Below are 20,941 nucleotides of genomic sequence, written 5' to 3' on the forward strand. Positions count from 1 at the left end.
TCTGAAATCAAGATTGCCAAGTGTAGTAAAATGCAGTAAATTTATTCCCTTAAAAAGAAAACACCTCTCCCATATCCCTTTGTAGCTAATAAGCAACTATATAAATACCTTTGGTAAAAGTGAAAGGACCTTTTTTAAACCTTTTTTCTTCTTTTCCCATAAATGTTCCTAATTGTCTTAATTAAATGGGATAATACTAATTTTTATAAACGTCTTTTATGGTAATTTAATTATAACTGAACAAATGAATATTTGATGAGTTGCTTGTAGCGCAGCAATGACATCAATTTGTGAATACTCTAAACTGAATTCCAGGGGTTTAAGTCTGAATTAGCTTATTGCACAATTCATTGCTGTTGTGTTTTAACTACAGCTTATCATCACATCATAGTGTTTTTCTATTCTTAAAAGTTTCTTTATATCTAGTTCTCAAGTTGTGATTTAGGACTGTTTTGCACTCTAGTAGGGACTTAAAAATCATACCTAAATTGCAACTTGCAAACTGGTTGCTTGGTTAAAAGAAGATAGAGTTGACCTGAGGAAGGTGAAGGAGAGCCATCAAGGTGGGATCTGCAGAAAAAAATTACCCAGTCCTGAGATTTTGTTTGGTATAAGATGGGACAAAGAGAAACTTGGACAGGCTTTCACGATTCTTTTGTTCTACCTTTCTGCAATAAACAGCATTCCTGGAATCCCTGCCATGCCTGTTTCTTGACCTGGCCTACCTTGAAGATCCTTGATTATCTAGGAGATTGATATTTTTAATAATAGTTGGGCTTTCAAAACTCAGGCCAGTGCCTCTGAGCTTCCACCAATTGAGATAAAGGATTCTGCCACTTTTGAATGTGAAACAAAGTTATTGGAAAAATATCTCCATTCTTTCCAGATGAATTTGGGGAAAGCATTTTTGTATTTATTTCAATACTTAGCTGTACTTGGCTGGCATACACTTCATCCTCTTTTCACTATGTAATGCAATTAGATGGCAGAATGCATGGAAGCCAAATTATAAACAGCCAAGTTGCTATGTGGATGAGTACTATTGCCTGAGGGTACCCAGTACAATAGCATGGAGAGGTCTAATCCAATGATGCTGTTCTGATGGTGCGCATAACACAGCTGGGACTCGGAAGTATTCTAGGTGATACACTGGACAAGTCACTAAAACCTTAAGTCTTCAGATTTATTGTAAACAGTAAATAACAGAATATTGTAAACACATTTTTTGGGAAGAAATGCAGGCTTTTTTCAAGTATGGAGGGACTCCAATTCTTTGATAGTGTGATTGATGGGACTATCTTCAGATAAAATAATTTTTTAAATTTTTATCAAATTTTTATCACTGTCCATCTCCCACCTGAGGAGGGACTCTGGGCGGCTTATAATAAAAATAAAATTTAAAATTCAATCCGACCTATAAAAATACATTGCCTATAAATATAAATAGGAGATAAAAATATAAAATACAATAAAATCCAGGTGGCAGTAAGGTTCCACTTCAGTCTGTGAATATATAAGGGGCCATTCTAGGATACCAGCCATCCCCAAGTATGATTATTCCCCTCCCTGCCCCAGGTGCGATGGCAAAACCAGGTCTTCAGTTTTTTGTGGAAGTCCAGGGGAGAGGGGGCTTGCCTCACCTCCAGGGAAAGAATGTTCCAGAGGGCAGGAGCTGCTGCAGAGAAGACCCGCTTACTGGACCCTGCCAGATGGAATTCTCTGACGGACAGGGACCATAACATGCCCTCTCTGCATGACCGGGTGGGGCGGGTCAGTGTAATGGGGAAGAGGCAGTCCCTCAAGTAACCTGGACCAATGCCATGTAGGGCTTTAAAGGTGATAACCAACACCTTGAATTGGACCCGGAAGCAAACTGGAACCCAATGCAGCTCGTGCAGCATAGGTATTACGTGTGCTGATCTTGGAGCGCCTAGAATTTCCTGCATGGCCACATTCTGGACCAGTTGTAGCTTCCGGATATTCTTCAAGGGTAGCTCCATGTAGAGTGCATTACAATAGTCTATATGGAAGATGACCAGGGCATGAGTGACCGTTTGACGGGCCTATTGATCCAGGAAAGGGCATAAGTAGCTCACAACATGAAGTTGAGCACTCTTTGAGCAGGAGTCGTGAGTCCAGGAGGACCCCCAAGTTATGCACTGGGTCTGTCTGGGACAGTGCGACCCCATCCAAAACTAAAGATGACAATTTCCCAGAAACAGAGGAGCCATTAATCCACAGCCACTCCGTCTTACCAACATTCAGTCAAAGCCTGTAGTTCCCCATCCAGGCCTCCACAGCCCCCAGTCACCTGGAGAGGGTGGTCACAGCATCACTTACTTCACCCGGGATGGAGATGTATAATTGAGTATCATCAGCATATTGATGATACCTCACCCTGCGGTGACGGATGATCTCACCCAGCAGTTTCACGTAGATGTTAAAAAGGAGCAGAGAGAACACCAAACCCTGCAGCACCCCATACATATAGGAGGGGCCGTGGGCTGAATCTCTCGCTCCCTATCAACACCGATTGGGAGCGGCCCTGGAGGAAGGAGGTGAACCAGCGCAAGACCAAGCCGCCCACCCCCAACTCCCTGAGTTACCCCAAAAGGATACCATGGTCGATGATATCAAAAGCTGCTGAGAGGTTAAGAAGAGCAAGGATGGATGCACTTCCCCCATCCTGCTCCTGCTAATGCTGTTTCCGTCCCATATCCGGGCCTGAAACCTGGCTGAAAGGGCCCTAGATAATCCATTTCATCCAGAATCCTCTGGAGCTGCAATGTCACCACTTTCTCAACTACCTTCCCTAAAAAAAGGGAGGTGGAAGACTGGACGAAAATTGTCCAGTTCACTAGGGTCCAGTGATGGTTTCTTGAGGAGGGGGCGCACCAGTGCTTCCTTAAAGTCAGCTGGAAACACCCCTTCTCTCAAAGATGTATTTACCATCGTCTGGACCCAACCACACGTCACCTCCCAAGCTGCCTTCACCAGCCAGGAGGGACATGGATCTAACTGGCAAGTGGTAGCATTTACAATCCGGAGGATCCCATCCACTTCCTTGGGCCTGACAGGATCAAACTGTTCCCAGATAGGGTAAGTACATTCCCTAGGCATCTCCACAGACCATGTCTCATGCTAGGAGTCCAACTTGGAACGAATCCAAGCGATTTTATCCTGCAGGTACCCAGAAAACTCCTCAGCACAGCCCTGTAGGTGGATTTCTGACCCCCTTTTCCCAAAAGGGATCGGGTGATATTGAACAGGGCCGCTGGGTGGCATTCTGGAGATGAAACTGTTGGAGGTATCAGCAACTCAGCATATCTCATTAGCATGTGGATGAGTATGCAAATTCCCCATGTACTTCTGGAGGAAACTGTTGCCCCTCCCACAGTCCCCACTTCCCTCTTCCTCCTTTCACCATCAAGAAAGGCAGCATGCAAGCTGCTGTGCCTCCGTCTTAGGCCGTGCAGTCGGCCTGGAATTCAGGATATTCCCTCTTTCTCCACTCAGCTCTTAGCAACAATAAGGGCTAAGAGTTCATTCAGTTTAGGGAACAGAAAGAAGAACAGAATCTCATTTTTCCTGAGAATGGATGTAAATTGGGCCAAATCAGTAAGATATTCTTTTACTTACTTCTGAACCTACTTTGTCTAAGTATGTAATTCTTTATGCTTGGGTGGGCTAAGTGTGTAAGATCAATAACCTATATTTCTCTAACATGCTGATTAAAGCTATTTTAGATAATATTCTTTTTCTGTGTGCGGCTTCTCCGCTGTGTTAAGCTCTGCATTCAGTGGTCCTAGCTGTCCACTAATGGCTTCAGTAATAAGAGCAGAGAAATACTGATGTTTCGCCACTCTTACCGCCACAGGGTAGGCCTTACCAGTGGCTCTAGCTTGTGTTCAGTTGGGTTCAGTCTTTGTCTTACTCCAGCAGCGCTCTAGATGTCTCTTAATCCTTTTCAGACTCCTCAGCTCCTCTGTAAACCATGGGGAGTGTCGGGTTTGATGGGACAAGAGAGGTTGCACAGGCGCAATCCTGTCTGAGGCCCTGGCCACCTCCCTATTCCAGGACCTCCGCTGGACCGTGCAGCAGATCCTCGGGTATAACCCCCAGCTCCCTCTGAACTCCTGCTGGGTCCATCAGTCACCGGGAGCTGACCAATCGAATGGGTCCAACCTCCCTTTGGAGGAGGGCGGCATAAGAGAATCTCAAGGTCACCGGGGTGTGATCTGACCATGACAACGGATATAATAATCTGTAAAATAATCTTACAGTCAAGGACCACTGAGGTATTCCATACAAGATGTATAGTTGATGCAATGGCCACCTGAACTGAGGTAGTAAAAGTCCCAATACTGAGATTTCAACATTACCAGAAATTACTCTTCTTTCCCCACCGCATCTTTATTTAAGGAGTAAGGGTACAGGAAAGCAGAGGTGTGTACAGTTTTCAGGACTGTGGTGTAAGTGAGGAATTATTTGTAATAAACTTAATTCACTTGCAAGATGGGGAATATAGGACATCCAAGACTGGTAAGGATCTGAGGAGTATCAGTGTAGTAGCACTGAGCAGATGCATGAAACACTGATGTAATAGCATATAGAAGCTGACTGTCCATGAAAGCTTGAGAAATAAGTATCTGAAGTGCTTTGTAGTCTTGCTGTCCCCTAGTTTTTGGTGTCTTAGGCTTCTGTCTTATTTGAGATAGAATTATTTTCTGACAGATCACTTAATCCTAGGGGTGACTTCTTGTGGTCCCCTAGATAAGATTACCTTTAGTCATGCTTGCTATTCTCGATTGTTGCCAGTCACATTAGCAAAAATAGCCTCCCAGTATAAATTCTTGAGCGTTTCTGCATCTTCTAGCATCTTCTTGAATTGTAGCCAGAAGAATTGGGGAAAAAATAGCCAAGAAAACATATCCACATCCAGCAGAATTGTACTTTTGCGGTCAATTTGCCTTTTGCCCCTTTCCATCATTGTTTATTCCACCCTCTACTTTGTCCTGCATTCTCTGTTACAGTTGACATTCATCTTGTCTTCTTCCACAGTTGTGCTATGTTGGCAGGAGCTTGTTAATCCTGCATGCACAAACACAACAGAGTGTTTGGTTTGGGTACAGTTTAACTCTTGCTCCATTTTTTTCACCGGTATCTTCTGGTGATTCATATGAACCATCTCTTCTCTTACTATGTGTTAATATGTCTTTCTGAAAATTCTTATTGTTCCCCTGATTTAAGTTACAAATAGTTTGGCTTTTCAAGCAGCCCTTTTATTTAGAGGGAAAAAAAGAACCAAAATTAGAAGTCTGATTTTTTTTTCCTCCAGTGCCAAAGTAATATTAATTGTAGTGCATGGCATGACATAGTTTAGCCAATCTGATAGCAGATTTTCCTAGAACAAAAAAAAAAAAAAAAAAAAAGTGTGGCAAGCTTTCAAAAGTGGTTCTGCATTTCTTAATGCCTAGTGGTTAGAGTATTAGGCTAGGATTGGGGAATAAAAATTAAGGTCTCCCTTGAGTTGATGTTGGCTTTTTTGACAACAGTATGGAAGTGGTTTGCCATTGCCTCCTCAGGGATGCTTTTTCAACTCCTTGTACTATTTCCCTGCCTTAGGATTTCCTGATAGTTTCCCATCCAAATGCAAGCCAAGTCTTACCCTGCTTGGCTTTTCAAGGTTTGCTATGTGTTTCCCATTTCGAGGACATGACTGAAAACAACTGCAAAATAAATTACAGGTAGTCCTTGCTTACTGATCACTTGTTCAGTTACTGTTTGAAGTTACAACGGTTGACGTTACAATGGCACCACTTCTGACCAGTCCTTGAACTTGTGGCTGTTGCAGCATCCCCATGGTCACGTGATTGCAATTTGGGCACTTGATAACTGGTGTGCATTTTTGGCAGTCACAGCATCCCATGGCCTCTTGACCATCATTTGTGACCTTCACTGCCAGATTCCAACAAGCGAAGTCAGTGGGGAAACCAGCCGGAAGTTGCAAGTCAGTCAAGGTCACATTACGTTGAGCTTAACAACCCGTAATTTGCTTAATGACTGCAGCCATGGTCACACGATTTTTCACTTTATGACCACATTGCTTAGCAATAGAATTGCTGGTCCCAATTGCGGTTGGTAAGTGAGGACTACCTGTACAATTAAACTTTTTTGTCAAGTAATATATACAATACTTTAAAGTGTGTGTATTCACTGCAGGATGAAGGAAGGCCTTCTCATTAAAGGTTATAGATGGTAATATACCATGGTGGGCCAGTGTGGATTGATAAGTAGATGTTTCTCAAGTTCCTACTCTTAGGCTGAAGGAGAGTGACTGGTCCAAAGTTGCCCAGCCAGCTTCCATGCCTAAGGGAGGACTAGAACTGATGGTCTCCTGGCTTCTAGTCCAGCACCTGTAACTATTTACACTGAACTGGTTCCTGTATGTGTGTGTGTGTGTGCGCGTTGCAGATGCACACCTGTATGTATAAGCATACACCTCTACAGATAGATTTATATAGAGCATACACCTCTATATAAATGTTAAATGCCATATGCCTGCACTTAAAGAATAAAAATCCTTCCTAGAGACCAAAAGCTCTATACTAGTGAAGCCCTATATAGCGGAATGACTGACCCCATAAGGTAGAATGTTGGGGGTCTCAAACCCCCTCTTTCAGAAGCCCTCTGGATCTTCACATTTGGTCCATCTCCTGCTTTGGGTAGTAGTGCTACATCCTGTCTTCTGGGGACCCCTCAGCTAGCATCCATTTCCTAACCCTGGGAGATGGGGCTTCGACACCTTGTTCTGCTTTTATGGTAATTAAAAGGACAGAATACAAAAAGTGCAATAATATCTATAATGCCGCTTCCTGGCTCTGAAGGGTAGAGGTGTGGTAGCTAAAGGGTTCATCCCATTGCCCCTCACTGTGGAAGATACACCAGTCTCCCCCCAGAATTAAAACAATAATAAAAAAGAAAATACATGGTGCCATTTTTATCTTTAAATATTAAAATGCAAGTGTTCAGTACTGAAGGAGGTAGATTACAGAGCTGCCTAGATCCTGGTCAGTTTCTTACAAACTAGTAAAAAAATAAAATGGAAAAGAAATGCTCCAAGCAAACCACAAGATGGCGCTAATTTGTTACAATTTTTTTTTTGCCTGACTCTACAGGAAATGTCTGGAGAGACATCAGATAATTATTACATATTACAAAATTGTATTTGTACACAGCCAGAAGTAAGAATAAAGGCTGCAGCTGAACACTCAAGTTCCTAAGTTGTACAGAAATATAAAAGACAGGAGACTAAGAGTAACACAGCAAAGCAAAATCAAATTCCTAGTACAGATTCCTACCTTCACATGTTACTATTTCAAAAAATCCTCCCCCAAGTCCTCTTGAAGCAAGATCCTCTTTTTTTTTTTTTTAACCTAGACCTCCTCCAGCTTCTTGGGGTATTCTAGTTGTTTATGTTGAGGAGACGGACACCCCATTCCTTGTCTAGCCTCTTTCCAAAAACTTCTGAGTTCTGCTCTTTGTTATAAAATGACCAAACCTTTCCTACCTCCAGCCAGGGAGGAGGGCCTGAGGTCTCACGCCCCATGTGCAGCTAGGCATCCCTTTCTCATGGGTATGTGGATTGACAATCTGGTATAAGGGGTTTGTAGGTAGGCAACCTTCACACCATGGTATCAACCTTAGAAGAAATTTGAACTTTCATTGTTTAGGTCTCTCAATTAAACATGTTATTCTTGTTTTTGTGAATCCCGCCATGGTTATATCCATAGGAGGAGGGAAGCTGACTGCCCCTTTGTGGCCTTTTGCTAAAATTAATTTCTAAAAATGCAATTGTGTTTATGTAAACAGCAATATCTTTTACCAATTTGGAACGTGTAATATGCCATGATTTTGCAGTATGGGTTATATTGCATACAAAGGTAAGTTTTGTAACCATCAAGCAATAAGAGAAGCGTAGATTAAAAGAAATGGGTTGACTTATATAACTAAATGAATTTAGAGAGAATGGCTAGGAACGTGTACCATTTATCAGTTTCCAAACCAACCAACAGAGGAAACAGCTTTTGATTCCATTTGTTGAGCTGACCTAAACCTCCCCTCTGGGAAGGTGTATTTTGGGGCATCAGTAGTAGATAAGTTTTAAAGACGGCATACACACTTCCACTTTGTATGTATGGAAGGGACTGACTTTTAAGTGTTGAGGTTTGTTCTGGAGTAAAAATTGGTTTTAGTTTGAGGAAGGAAAAATAAGGCGAGGCTAGTGAACCTTTTTCTCAGGAAATGACGAGAGGTCCAGGCCTGCTGGGAGCATTTTCCACATCCCAGGCTCCTTGGATTAAAACTGTACCACTGCAATGTCAAGCCTTAATGTGACACACTCTGTAGCAGGAGTATAGAGGCCAACTTAATCTTACTGTGGTATGGTGAAGCATTTTATTGTATCATAGAGAACTCCTGTGTGATCAGCGGTTTAGAGGCAGCTATTAAGCGCTGCCTATAAAGACCGTGTCTGAAAGAGAAACTTCCTCTGTCTTTGGAATGTGAAGCAGCAGTGATTCCTGTCTCTGTATGTGCATTGCCCACTAGGGCTCTGCAGCCCTCCAGATTTGAAGAGAAAAAGATGCTTTGAAGCTTTTGTGACCGAGCCCATAGCACTTGTCAACAGCTCCTTAAACCAAGCGTGTCTTTTCTCGGGATTATGCTGCGACTGGTCATATGGTCATGGGAAAAGGCATAATGGAGTGATGGTGGTGAGGTAAAGTCACTTGATGATGGGATTGAAATTTTTAGCTGTTTAAAAAAATATTGAGTGTTGGGAAAGTTGAAGGGAATAGGCGCATTGTTTTCAGATTCTTGGCTTTAAAAAGGCCAAACCTTTTGCTGGTATATTTTCATATTTCGATGCAGAAATTTTGGGGTGCTTCAGGAGCCATAAAGATGCAGGCAGGGTCTGCATGTGGTACATACTGTATCCACTTACGCTGTAGTAAAAATTAGGGCAGTGATAATATTTTGCCATGTTTTTCCTTGTAATTACAATTCCATTTGTGTGCCTTGTTCTCCTCTTCATCTACCCTTACAAACATTTTCACCCAGTTCTGCCTTCATGCATAAAATGAAGACATACCAAGCTTTCAGAGAGAAAGGAGAATAAGGGTTAGTGCGGATTAAGAACTTAAGGGCAAGTTCATTTTTAACCATGATTTGTTGAGCAAATCATAATTGTTGGTTTACCTATAACATTAAATCTCGAATTATGGTTTACAAACTGTAGCGGCTAAGTCAAAACAAAGCAAACCATAGTACGGCTTAGCACAGTGTTTTACTCTAGGTAATGTAGGCAGATAGGCACAAGTTTCCCAAGTCTGATGCCATCAAATGGCCATGCTTTCTGGAATATTAATTTTATGCAAGGGCTTAACTTTTTGTTAGGAACCTGGGACTTATTTTTAAAGGCAGGATGGACTTTCCCCCAAAACAGGGTTTCGCAACCAGGGTTCCATGGAACCCCAGGGTTCCGCGAGAGGTCACTAGGGGTGCCCTGGGAGACCACGATTTATTTAAAGAAATTATTTTAAATTTGGACAAATTCACATTAAAGAAGTAAGTTTCATTCTTTACTTTTAGTTTAAGAACACTGTTAGTGCATATATACAGGCCTACCCATGAAACAAATGTAATAATTTTGTAAGTTCTGGTCTACATTTGAGCCTGAATGTGCAGGGGCTCCCTGAGGCCTGACAAATATTTCAAGGGTTCCTCCTCCAGGGTCCAAAGTTTAAGAAAGGCTGGTCTAGATCATAATTCTGAAGGCTCGGGGCGTCCTGTTTCCACTTGGCTATGTTTTGAATAGCTCTTTTCATGAATGCTTCTCACAGTTTTGGAGCTCATACTGTTGGCTGCTGCTAGCACAGTTTATTTTTTGTCTCTGCCCCAAGTTTATCAATGGGTCTTCGGTGGAGATTTGAGTTAATTTATTTGTGGAGGAGAACCTCTCCTCTTACTGAGGAGTGATCCTAGTTATCTTAAGAGTTCTGAGAAGCTCTGTCAAGGGGGATGATGCTTCTCTTTCTCTCTCTCATTTTTTTAAAAATGAAGGGACCTGAGTCATAACATAGGAAATTAAAAAGAAATGGAGAGGGGCATATTGACTTTTAAAGCTAAACGTAGACTATATTGCGTTAGACTGCATGACCACCATCCATTTGTCCACTCAGCAGTATATTGCCTAGATACCCTTTTAAACGTGAATAAATTTACCTTATACGTTCATACGCAGCTCCTCTTCAAGTGCAGATTGGACTGGAAAGGTCAAAACACTGATAATAGGTTTTATCATTTTCTTGCATTCATGGTATTTTTCTGTCTTCCGTAACTTAAAATAAATCTGCTTGAGATGCAAATGCGTAGAGTATGTGGAAATGGGGAGGCAAACAGAGAATCAGCTTGCAGTTTTGTTTCTGCCTAGAAGTTGTAATAGCTGTGTGATTATAAGGGCAGCTAGAAATACTTCAGGCTGAATTCTCTGCTTAAAAAAAAGGGATAAGGAGAGATTACGGGCAAGGCATAAGAAAATACATTAACTGCATAATTGCACATATAAACCATTTTTTTTTAAATAGCATCCATGAGGGCTCACAGTCTGAACAAAATGTTGTTTTCCTGATGAAATTTTCCATAGTGTAAAGTTGCTGAGGATGCGTATAACGAGTTGAGTAGACTGAAAAACTTAAGCCTTACAAAAAGATTCTCTGTGTGGGTAAGAGTGTCAGAAGGCTCTAAAGAAGCAATATAGTCTGGGTACAAGGGTGCAAATTAGCTTCACTCCCATCTCTCACATTAACTGAATAGCTTGCAGCCCTTTGGTTTCCATTTTTGTTTTGTGTACCTGGAACCAGCAGGCACACTAAGTTGTGGAAAATGCCTCACGTGTGAAACTTGATAACTTGCCTATCTGCATCCAGAGGAAGGGCCTGGGTGGAACTGGGGCAGCCTGGTTTCTAAGATAATCCACATCTGTGTCCACTAAAGAACCTGTTCCCACCTTTCCTGAAAGAGAGAATGTAGCAACTTAGGAGTGGAAGGATTTTAAATGTTCTTCTTCTTTCTTTTCCCACACATTTTTCTTTCCCAGAATTTCCCCTCAGGACAGAGGCTGAGATCCAGTAGCGTTATATAGTTGTTTACGAGTTTCCTCCACCTCTTCCAGTGGCTATTATTCTTTAGAACGGTCTTCTATTCTAATATTTAGCACCAGCTTGCTTCTGCTGGCTAAGAAAGACAGCAGAGGGAAAATAGAGTTTCCAGGTATGTACTTCAGTCTAAGAAGGAAAAAGTAGTTGGGTAAAGCTGTCATTTCAGAAAGCGCATTTTCCATACTGCCCAGAGTCCCTCCTTGAGGGGGAGATGGGCGGTGATAAAAATTTGATAAATAAATAAATATTTTTGTGAATGTAAACACATCAACATTAGTCACCGATTTAAAGACTTGGGCTGCGTTACTGGCTACTGCCGATTCTTATGTGATGTCGAGCAGTTTGAAAATGGAAAGTATTGAGAAACTTTACTCACTCATTCACAAAGTGGTGTCATTAAAAAGCCACATTAGCCTGGATACTGACTACTCTGTGATCTTAACACTATTAGCTTGCATTAGAAAAACAAGTATTGTCTGCTTCATCTTAGTTAGGCTCTTTCTTCAAAGACAGAGAAAATATTCCTTGGCACTCCTCTTCCCTTCTCATCTTCCAGTGCTGTAGCTTAATGCAGCTCTGAGAAAGCAAACTGAGTAAGAGAATACTTGGATCATTGTGGCCGTCGGTGATCCTCATGTTCAGGCAAAATCCTCACTAGGTATGTTAGAGACTAAGCAATACTGCGTCTTGGGAGCCTCCCCTTCCACTTCCAGGTAATGAACCAAATAGTTATTTTCACTTTGGTATCTGCTATTGTAATCAGTTCCATAAATATGCTTCCCTTGAATTGCTGATAGTAAAGTCTGATATTCTTTTTATTTTTTCTTGATGTGTACTTTTAAAGACCAGACATTAGGATGGAGAAAATGGTGTGAAATTCCACTTCAGCATGTAGTCTTTATTCTGTCTAACTTAATAATTGTCTAAGTCTCATAGAGCTTTGGGAGATAAGAGCAATCTGATATAAATATTAAAATGTAAATAAAACATAAACATAAATAGCTGGCTGTTGATGGGGCTATCAAAGCAATAACAAAGACAGTTCAGATGAAGAAAGAGATTGTTAGTTCATCCTCACAATGACCCTATGAGGTCGCTTGGATGGAAAGGTAGATACTGGCCACAGGTCATCCAGTGAGCTCCATAGTTAAGTGAGTATTTGAAACTAGGTCTTCCCAATCCTAAACCAGTAGGTTAATCATCACTCCTAAGTGGCGCTTTTCAATCTTGTCTTTGTCCTTTCGTTAGGTTAGAAGAGTACCAGGTTCTAGTGGACATCTCCATAAGACAGAAGATGGGGACTGGGAATGGAGTGATGATGAAATGGATGAGAAGAGTGAAGAAGGCAAGGCCGCTTTTTCCCAAGAGAAGGTAATTTTGGGAAACCATGTGGTTACTCAAGTAAGCATTCATTATTTTGATACTCAGCTGGCAACTAGTTAATTATGATGCTTGCCTTGTAGTCACGAAGAGTAAAAGAAGAGGAAGATGCAGAGGTAAATGGCTAGATTTACTTCTTTCCCTTTTTGAGTAGGAGTGTGTGTTTATTTCTCTATCTCTGTGTATATCTACATGGAGATGTGAATATTAAAATGGTGATTTTCGATAATATTTTACAATTTGAAGTTCAAGGTCTGGTTTTGTTTTTGTTTTTTATGTTTTACACAAGATGTAGATTTCAATTTAAAAAAAAAACCTACACTGCTTTTCAGTAATTTTTTTGAGTAATGACTAGAATCTGAGGTGCAATTCATTGATGTATAATGTTACAGTATTAGTTTTTAATAAGGTTGTATGCATTTAGTTTTTGTATGCCACTTTTAAATAACCCCATATGTGTAAGTTTATATTCTGTTGTTAAACTTGAATTGTAAAGCCAATATTTAGCAGTTGGCTTTTTTTTAGCAATTCAGAATTTATTAATTTTATCTATCGTCTGTCTGTCTGTCTGTCTGTCTGTCTATCTATCTAATTTGTCACTGCCTATCTCCTCCCCCCAGAGGGACTTTTAGTGTTCTCTATAACTTTGTACTTCATCCAGAGAACTTGCTCTCTTGAGTTGATTTGAAGTGTTACGATAAATGAATAAAGACTTAATGTTTCTTTCCCCTTTTGTTCTTTCTGTGCTCACTTAATCTGCACAGCGGGGTTTGAGAGTAGGCAGAATTTTAGGTGACACAGAAGACTTCCATTCTCACAAGTTTATGCAAGATTAAAAGGCTGTATTTAATGGAAATACAGCATCAAATCCTGCTTGAAATCCTGCTTGCTATTTTTTTTTATTCCTGGTTCTTATTATTTTGCATTGTGGATTTTTTAAGTAACGTATGTTGTGCCATCTTCTAAAGATTTAAACTCTTTTTAACAGATTTCCATGTATTCCAGCAATATCCCTGACCAAATACAGAACCTGTCTATAAAAGGTTCTCAGGTACTGTTACTGTTAACATTTCTTATTGTGCACAGATTTGAGAGGTGGTTTGCACTCAAACTGTGTGATCTGAGTAGACACAGACTTTGGTGTTGAATGAAGTGGCCGTGTAATAGCTGCCTTGCAACCCCAGTTGGTCATCGATTACAGATTCACTATGTTACAACTTAGTTTACAGATTGGCTGCGTTCTCAAATCACACTAAGACATGGGTTGCTTTGCCCATGGCTTATTCAACAGGCCGTGGTGATCTGGTTCATGCAGTGCTCATTGATGACCAATCGTAATGGCTGAATCCACACCATAGACTAAGCTAAAGCTACCTTTGCGCTCAGATTGTGCGATCTGAGTAGACACTATGGCATAGCGTGATGTGTCAACCCAGTATCTTTAATGCCTATGGGTTGAGGAAACTATGTAGTAGTCATGCAAAGTTGACTGTTCCCATGGTGATTGGGGGGGAGGATGGAGTGTAACGAGTTTTGTGTATATTATGTGTGAATGTCTTAATTGTCACTAAAGGCTGTGGCTACTTTCCAGCTGCTTAATCTTACGTTTTTGGCAATGAAGATGCAAACAGTAATCACTGCCGGGATTCTCTTAAAATGTACTGCTCTGTTAAATCAACAGGAGATTTTGATAGTAGCACCCCAGCCTGTTAAGCTGGGAAAGTGTTTAGAATTCTAAGGGCTTTTGTTTTAAGACCATACATTTATCAGATTAATCAGGGGAATAGACTTATATTGCTTTTCCCCTTTGCCACCTTACTGTAATCTGTGCCACTTTTAATATCTGACCTGCAATTTAAGATTAGTGATGACTTCTAAGTCAAACTGGATAATTATTACCTTAAAGAATTGAAGCTATCCCAGCTTCTAATATGGCAGTTTAAAAAGATGTATTCCCTTCCCTCTTTTTCATTAAGACACGATCTGCTGTTACAAATGAATATAGCGCTGTTCCATGTGCTGTGAATCTTGTTTTACGACTAAGGTAAGAAGAGCTCTGCCTCTTTACCTTCATTTCCTTTTTTGGCCTAGTCAAGTCTGTTTATGCATGATTCTCTTCATGAAATTCTCGTAATACTAATAGGAGAAACGTTAACATGGTCAGCCTCCCAGTATGACCAATATGGATGGTGTTCCCACAGCTAATTGCTCTGTTTCAATTGCTTTAAAAAATTAAAAATGGAGGAGTGAAATACTGAAAATGAAAAGCGCTTTAGGCTAAAGGTACTCTTCATTAAGCATTTTCTTCTTCTTTCCTTTTTCCTTCCATTTCAGGATCACAGAGATTTTAATGAGCTTCTTTCACACTTCAGTGGTCAACCTATAACAGAAATAAGCCATGGTTACATTATAACTTGCCTGTTCAAAGCATTTTTATTGGGCAGGTTTGATTAGCTGTGGCGGGAGGTTGTAGGGGGAATAACTGATATATTTTCCAAGTACTTTACCATTTTAGAAAAGATGCAGATATGGTTATCAGGCTTCATGGTTGTTTGGAAGGAGACAGAAGTTGATTTCCATTTTAAGAAAATGAGTTTGATTCTTAACAACCAAATGTTATGGAGAGCTAATTAATTTTCTTCGGTTTAAAATGTGTGCATGTGTGTGTAATCCTAACCTAGTTTCTAATTTTCTTCCAATTTATCTAAAATAACTTGGAAAATTAAAACATCTTCAAAACTGATTTGTATCTTTATTCATTGCAAAGGAGTATATTCCCCATTTTCTCTCAGGAATGCTAACCCAACCATCTGTTTATTAAATTCATGTTCCTCCTGGCTGCCTGGGAAATGATGTGTGGTTGGACCTATGTGGTAGTGTCGGCTTCACAGAGGGAAGAATTGGCCGCTGGCCGTCATTTAAAAAAAAAAATTACATACAGTTGTAATTGAAATTATTCAACCCCCATTGCAAATCAGGTTGATTGTCAAAATGTACAGACTTTCAGCTCTTTGCAATGAACAAATCAAACAAAAGCAATTGAAATAGCTCAACACAATGAATGTTTCAAGTGGTGTCCCCAAATTCAACTGAAGATGCAACTTACCATGACTTCTCCAGTCTCAAAATTATTCAACCCCCTGAATAGAATCCGTCACAACAGCACACATACAGTATGCAAAACAGGTGTTGTCTCAAGCACACCTGATGCAACTAATCAAGGGCTTCATTGTTGTACCAGGTGTGCTTGAGCTGGAACACATGAAATACCTGAAGTGGCTAGGGGTCTGTTGAGTGTCATTTGACGGCATGTTAGAGATACAGTATGGCTAAGTCAAAAGAATGGTCCAAAAGATAAGAGAAGAGATAATCGCCCTTCACAAACAAGGAACAGGATACAAAAAGATAGCGAAGGCACTGAATGTTCCTAGAGACACCATTGGAAGCATACTTTGCAAGTTCAAAGTTGAAGGAACAGTGGTTACACTACCTGGACGGGGCAAAAAAGGAAGCTGTCAATGGCTGCAACCAGATTTCTGAGAAGGCAGGTGGAGAGAAACCCTCGAGTGACTGCAAAAGACCTGCAGCAAGACTTGGTGGCAACAGGCACTGAGGTTTCAGTGAGCACAGTAAGGCGTACTAAACACGGAAGGTTTCCATGCCAGAACTCCAAGACGTACACCACTGCTGACCCAAAAGCACAAGAAAAGTTGGCTCCAGTATGCTCAAAATCATATAAATAAGCCACAGAAATTTTGGGATTCTGTTCTGTGGAGCAATGAAACAAAACTGGAACTTTTCAGCCTGATGGATCAGTGGTATGTCTGGAGGAAGAAGAATGAAGCATAAGCTGAAAAGAACACTCTGCCTACAGTTAAGCATGGTGGTGGCGGCTCGGTGATGCTCTGGGGCTGCTTTGCATTCCCTGGCACTGGAAACCTGCAGCGTGTGGACAGCAAGATGGATTCACTGAAGTATCAGGAAATGCTAGGAGAAAACGTCATGCCATCTGTAAGGAAGCTGAAGCTTGGGTGTCATTGGATCTTCCAACAGGACCATGATCCCAAGCATACCTCAAATTCCACTAAGGCTTAGATGCAGAAATAGTCCTGGAAGATGTTACAGTGGCCATCACAGTCACCTGACTTGAACCCCATAGAAAATCTCTGGTGGGATTTGAAGAAGGCAGTTGCAGCACGCAAACCCAAGAAGAGTACTGAACTGGAGGCCATTGCTCATGAGGAATGGACTAAGATTCCTCAGGAACGCTGCCAGAAGCTGGTGTCTGGCTATGCATCTCGTTTGCAGCAGGTCATAACAGCAAAAGGGTGCTCTACTAAGTACTGAAGATGCTTGCCATGAAGGGGTTGAATAATTTTGAGACTGGAGAAGTCATGGTAAGTTGCATCTTCAGTTGAATTTGGGGACACCACTTGAAACATTTGTTGTGTTGAGCTATTTCAATTGCTTTTGTTTGATTTGTTCATTGCAAACAGCTGAAAGTCTGTACATTTTGACAATCAATCTGATTTGCAATGGGGGTTAAATAATTTTGATTACAACTGTATCTCTCCATAGTTTGTATGCAGTGTGGTCCTGTATAAGGTCTGTGAGTCAAGCCCATCAGAAAATGCTAAGACAAAGGCTTTATTTTATGTTAGTACTTTATGAAAGGAAGAATTGGTTATTTCTCTTGTAGCAGCCAAAGCTCTGTGTATTTCACCACAAAATACTCTTGAAACTCCTTCATTTGATAATGATGGAAAAAGTTAGGAAAGATAAAACAGATTGCAATTTTGTTGTTTTATTCTTCCCCTTTCTCAGGCACATCCTGCCAAGTTAGAAGACTAGAAGGCAAAAAAGCCTCCTGCAGCTCAGGGGCTGCAAAACAGCTTTCAATAAGAGTACGCTTCTGTTCCCTTTGTTATAGGGAAGGGAGTGTTGGTGTATCAGGAGAAAGTTAAGTTAAATGGAGTAAGATGTGTGTGTGGTAAAAAAAGAGGATAAAGAATGAATGGGTACTAAATGAATGTGAACTGAATACAAAAATTAGTGATTAGTGTGAAAGAATATGTTGATTGGTTTGGTGACATAAAACTAATAAGGATCAAATCTCAAAACAAATATGTGAAGAAATGAGTTAAGAGGAAGAGAAGACTGAGAGAGTCATGGCTGGATGGAGTTGGTAAGTTCCTCAAAAAGAAAGGTTAGAAGTTTAAAGAATAAAAGGCAGTGTATAAATTGGTGTGTGGTCATGGTTGAAGCACTGATGGTTTGTAAGGATAAAAAGGTGTGGAGAATTATAGGGAATGGCTGTAAACCAGATTGAATTAGATTTTCCTTTTTTTTTTCCTTACCTCCTGCTTTTATTTTCTGTGTTTACTATCCCTTCCTCTCTTTCTGCGCTTTGCATAATGTTGCTTACTCCAGAAGATGAACCCCAGAAGAACATGATGGGGATCTATGTTTGTAATAGATAATAATATAATGTGTAGTCCCTGATCCAAAAAAGTTGCCAGCCCTAGATTACAAGAAATATGCTCATCTTCTACTTTGATCTATGCTGAGCACTTTAGGAGAACTATTATTTTAATTCTGTATAAAATCTTGTAGATGTTTTTAGTTGTCTGGTTTGTGTAACATTTGTATCTGGTTTATAAAATCCATTAACAATGCTTAGGAAAAAAGATGCTGCTGCTATGTATTGATGGATAGGTGGAATGGTTTGATTAATGCAATGCCATATCACATATTTGGTCCTTGTATGTTACTTAATACCAGCTTGTGGTGTCTTCCTCAGGCTTGGCAGGAATCTGCTCTGTTGCACGATAGATGTGCATCTCCCATAGGCTGTGGTCTCACATACCTAACATGGTCTTATGCCCTTGTTATTTCTTTACATCTCTGGCAAAAAATTGGTAGCAGCCCCTGCTTGCTAGAAATCTCATCCATGGTTACATTTCTCCTCTCCAAGCCATGGAATGAGCAATGATAAAGGAGATAGCAAGGATCCAGAGGCTCATATGAGTTTGATACAAGCCTTTTTTGAACATAACAAAAGCCATCTTGCCTTATTTCCAGGGCTGTTTTCAATGTGATGTTGATCCTTAAGGCTAGTTACCAGTTGTGAAAATGATGCCAAAGAAATACCTCAAATGGGATGATTGAGAACATTAGTTGTTTATTTACTACTATAAGCCATGTTTCCTTAGTGTTCAGGTTGGCTTATAATATATTAACGGGCAAAAGGATGCTTGAATATATACTGTGAAACCATGCATACAATTCATAATTGTGGCATCAAGTACAATGATGCTCAGTCTGAGGCCTGGGGAATTACTGGTGACCTGCTGTGCTACTGCAGGAAGTTCCTGATGCAGAAGGATACTACTACTGCTGCTACTGCTACTGCTACAACTACTACTAATAGTAATAATACAATTTCATCAATATATGGACAATTCTTAGGCTTTTGGATAAAGCTTGAATTGATCCTAAACCATCAGCATTTGCTGAGCATTCTTCAGAAGAGAATAGATAATAATTTATTTATTTAATGGAAAAAAAGTTGTGAGAGAAACAGGAACACTGATATCTCATGCAAAATGACAAGCTTTCAGCAATTAAAAATAATAATTCTAGGATACTTACCTACAAATGGCAGGTATGTGTGGGGCGGTCATGGTGTTCGCAAGTGACCAATGGATAATGTAGTGGGAATGATGGGGAACTGTTAATCCAGGACGCTGAATAGATTAGATAGCCGTATACCAAGCTAGTACTGAATACATTTAAACAACGGGATTCCTGCAAAAAAATAAATAATTAAAAAGTAAAGTAGCAGTAACAGAAAGGTTGGTTTTTAAGAACATCAGAAGAATTTATGTATAGGGTTACCGTACTGAGAGAGTCTCCCTCTATAGTAAAACTCCGAGCAGTGCTGGAAACAGACTTAGTTTTATTAGAATTCTGTTCGTTATGATTGCAAATTGTGGGCTTGTGTACAACTATGTGTGCGTTCTTCTTCTAGAGGGAAAGATGGGCAACAATTCTTCTCCAGTGAAATTTAGAACCAGAGCTCCAAGGAAAGGGTTTTATCTGTGCTAATTTTCTATTTGTTAAAAAGAAATATTCTAGGTGGTGTTGAAACTGCATAGTCTGTCTCGCTGTTCAAAGAAGGGGCATTTGGTTGCAGTGGTTCTTGGTAAAGTCTCAGTAATAAATATACTTGCCCCAAACACAAATTGAGACTAAGACCAGTAAGAAGTAACAATAGTGATTTCAGTCTTGCCTTTACTTCCATCATCCCTTCTGCATGGAGAAAAGTGCTACCACTTTATACTTATCCTGCCATAGTCTCTCAATTTTTATGTGGTTTACCTGTATCAGTTTCCCGAATCAAAGTCAGTGTGTCTGAAATGTCAGTTGCTGAGGAGCAAAGAGGAAGAAGGTTGTCCACCTCAAGTCCTGCTTGTGAACTTCCTGGACCTATCCAGTGTGGGCCAGCATGCTGTAGATTATGGGACTAATTAGTGTGATCCAACAGGATAGTATTTATGGAGGTGATGTGGAGAAACATGATTTGGAGAACCATGATCGATTATGTGCCATCAAGTCAGCGCGGCTTTTGGCAACCACATAGATAAGACCTTCTCCAGGAGGAGGAGAAGCATGATAGAGGTATATAAAATAATGGAAAATGTGGATAGGAAAAAATTAGTCTCCCTCACTCCTAATATTACCCATTGATAGTAATTACAGTTCCTCAGATTTGCTCATACTTTCAAAGAATCTTCATCCTAACACTTACTAAGCTAAGTCATTATTATCCAAACTCAAATCCTGAAATTCAGTTTTTGACAGCAGCCTAGCCTTGCAATAATACACATTATAATTCTCTTTCACAGAAACAAAGAAATATTGTAGAGTGATAATTAACTATTCATATGTTATTTCATGTATTTACACTGCATCTTTCAGATCTCATTAAATTTGCAAAACACAAGTATCTTAAGGAGTTGTTTTCAGTGCATTCTCCTTTGACTTCTACAAAGACTCCCCCTCCTTTTTTCTAGGTATATTGCGTCATTTTTATCAAGGTATCCCCTGAGGAAAACCTAAATCTTACCATGATAACACATTATGTAATAAAATTGACTTTGTGACACTCTATCAGTAAATCACTATCCACAGAGACAGTGAACTCATGATAGTAGCTTTGAAATAGAAGTTGAAAGAATGGTAAAAGACTAATTATTTATTCCCCCGTCTTCCATTCTACAGAGGAGAAAAACTCTTCTGAGCATCTAAAACTTTAATATAATTGTTTCAGAGCGGTCAAG

The 20,941-nt window shown here is 40.2% G+C and overlaps 1 protein-coding gene across 2 annotated transcripts in view; it reads left to right on the forward strand.

Moving 5' to 3' along the window:
• Positions 1–20,941, forward strand: part of STK39 (serine/threonine kinase 39) — a 381,542-nt gene that overhangs the window by 78,818 nt on the left and 281,783 nt on the right. Inside the window, exons 11-15 of one of the 2 annotated variants that reach the window (XR_010068921.1) lie at positions 12,468–12,590; positions 12,683–12,715; positions 13,588–13,650; positions 14,576–14,643; positions 14,934–15,253. Coding sequence is in view for 1 of the 2 variants with exons in the window: in XM_063318226.1 (XP_063174296.1) it covers positions 12,468–12,590; positions 12,683–12,715; positions 13,588–13,650; positions 14,576–14,643 (287 nt within the window). In the remaining variant the exon portion in view is untranslated. The remainder of the gene's footprint in view (positions 1–12,467; positions 12,591–12,682; positions 12,716–13,587; positions 13,651–14,575; positions 14,644–14,933; positions 15,254–20,941) is intronic. The other variant, XM_063318226.1, reaches the window with a different exon arrangement.

Source organism: Candoia aspera, chromosome 1 (assembly GCF_035149785.1).
Source record: "Candoia aspera isolate rCanAsp1 chromosome 1, rCanAsp1.hap2, whole genome shotgun sequence".
NCBI lineage: Eukaryota > Metazoa > Chordata > Lepidosauria > Squamata > Boidae > Candoia > Candoia aspera.